General features: G+C 39.5%; 1 protein-coding gene across 1 annotated transcript; it reads left to right on the top strand.

The window, feature by feature from the left end:
• Window positions 1-15: 15 nt before the first annotated feature.
• On the top strand, window positions 16-1,350 carry LOC100636309 (uncharacterized; the record flags this gene model as incomplete). Its single annotated transcript, XM_003391942.3, has 1 exon — window positions 16-1,350. A coding segment is annotated over one exon (1,335 nt), but the record flags the coding sequence as incomplete, so codon positions are not given.
• Between the last annotated feature and the right edge of the window lie 105 nt (window positions 1,351-1,455).

The following is a 1,455-nucleotide window of genomic DNA, read 5'->3' as shown; positions in this document are numbered from 1 at the left end:
GAAATGGCAGTGATAAAAGCACAAACATACCGTTTTTGCTGGCCTGTGGGATCAAAGCCGCTGGACCACCTGCACCAAGAATATGCCAATGTAATGCGAAAAGTATATGAGGAGTATGGTGAAAATGACACTGATATCATGGCTCTTTTTGCTGAATCTCTAATGATGCTTGCCCCATGGAACCTTTGGACCAAACCCCCAGATATTAAACCAGCAATTAAAGAAACAGAAGAAATAGTTGCAACACTAGAAAAAGGCCTTAATATTGATCCTGTCCACCCTGGGCTTGCTCATTTCTACATCCATGCAATCGAGCATTCTCCCACTCCTGAAAAGGCACTTCTAACATCTGATCTCCTCCGAAATAGATATCCTGATCAAGGTCACCTATTGCATATGCCCTCTCACATATACATTTGGGTAGGACAATACAAAGAAGCCATTGACGCCAACAAAGCAGCTATAGCTTCTGATAAGGCATATAAGGCAAACCAAGAGGCTGAAATTGAAATGTATGATTTGTATCGAATGCATACTTACCACTTTGCTGTTTGGGCATCTATGTTTGATGGGCAATATACTACTGCTATGGAGTATGCTAGAGAAGTTGAAAAGCAACTTGGAGTGGATGTTGTCACGTCTACACTTAATGGAGTGTCTTTTGGCCCAATTTGGCTAGAAGCATTTGGGTCTCTTCCTTGGCATGTCCTTGTACGTTTTGGAAAATGGCAAGAGATTATCAATAGGCCAATGGATAAAGACAAAGATATTTATGCTGGAACTACAGCTGTTGCCTATTATGCTCGTGCAATAGCTTTTGCTGTTTTGGGTAAAGCAAAGGAAGCAGATGCAGAACGTACAAATTTCTATACAGCTTTAAAGAACAAAGCACTTAAAAATCGTGTTCTCTTCAATAACGTAATGCACAATCCAGTTAGGAAAAATGGTATCCTTGATGTTGCCGAAGCTGTGTTAAATGGTGAAGTAGAGTACCACAAAGGAAACTTTGATGAGGCATTCAAGTGGCTTCACATGGCAGTAGAACGTGATATTAACCTTATTTATGATGAGCCAAGAGGATGGATGACACCAGCAAGACACGTATTGGGTGCTTTACTGCTTGAGCATAAAGAGGCAGCTAAGGCCGAAGAAGTGTATCGTGAAGATTTAAAGCAATACAAGAATAACTTGTGGTCACTCTTGGGCCTGTATCAATCTCTTAAGGAGCAAAAGAAAAATGAAAAGGAAGCCGAAGAGGTCCTTTGTCTATTCAAGAAAGCAAGTGCACGTTGTGATAACTCAGTTAATTTTGGAGCTTCATGCTTGTGTGCTACCAAACTTTGCAATTAGATTTAGGGATTATTGACAATATAATTAGTAGGATTTTGTTGATTTGATTTCATATCCACTAGAGTCTTAAAACTTTATACAATTCTAGTAAATTTATACTTATGT

The sequence above is a fragment of the Amphimedon queenslandica genome, unplaced genomic scaffold (assembly GCF_000090795.2).
Source record: "Amphimedon queenslandica unplaced genomic scaffold, v1.1 AMPQUscaffold_3875_Cont24136, whole genome shotgun sequence".
In the NCBI taxonomy this organism is placed as follows: domain Eukaryota; kingdom Metazoa; phylum Porifera; class Demospongiae; order Haplosclerida; family Niphatidae; genus Amphimedon; species Amphimedon queenslandica.
Note: the sequence above shows the minus strand (reverse complement) of the source record. Positions and strands in the feature narration are given on the sequence as shown.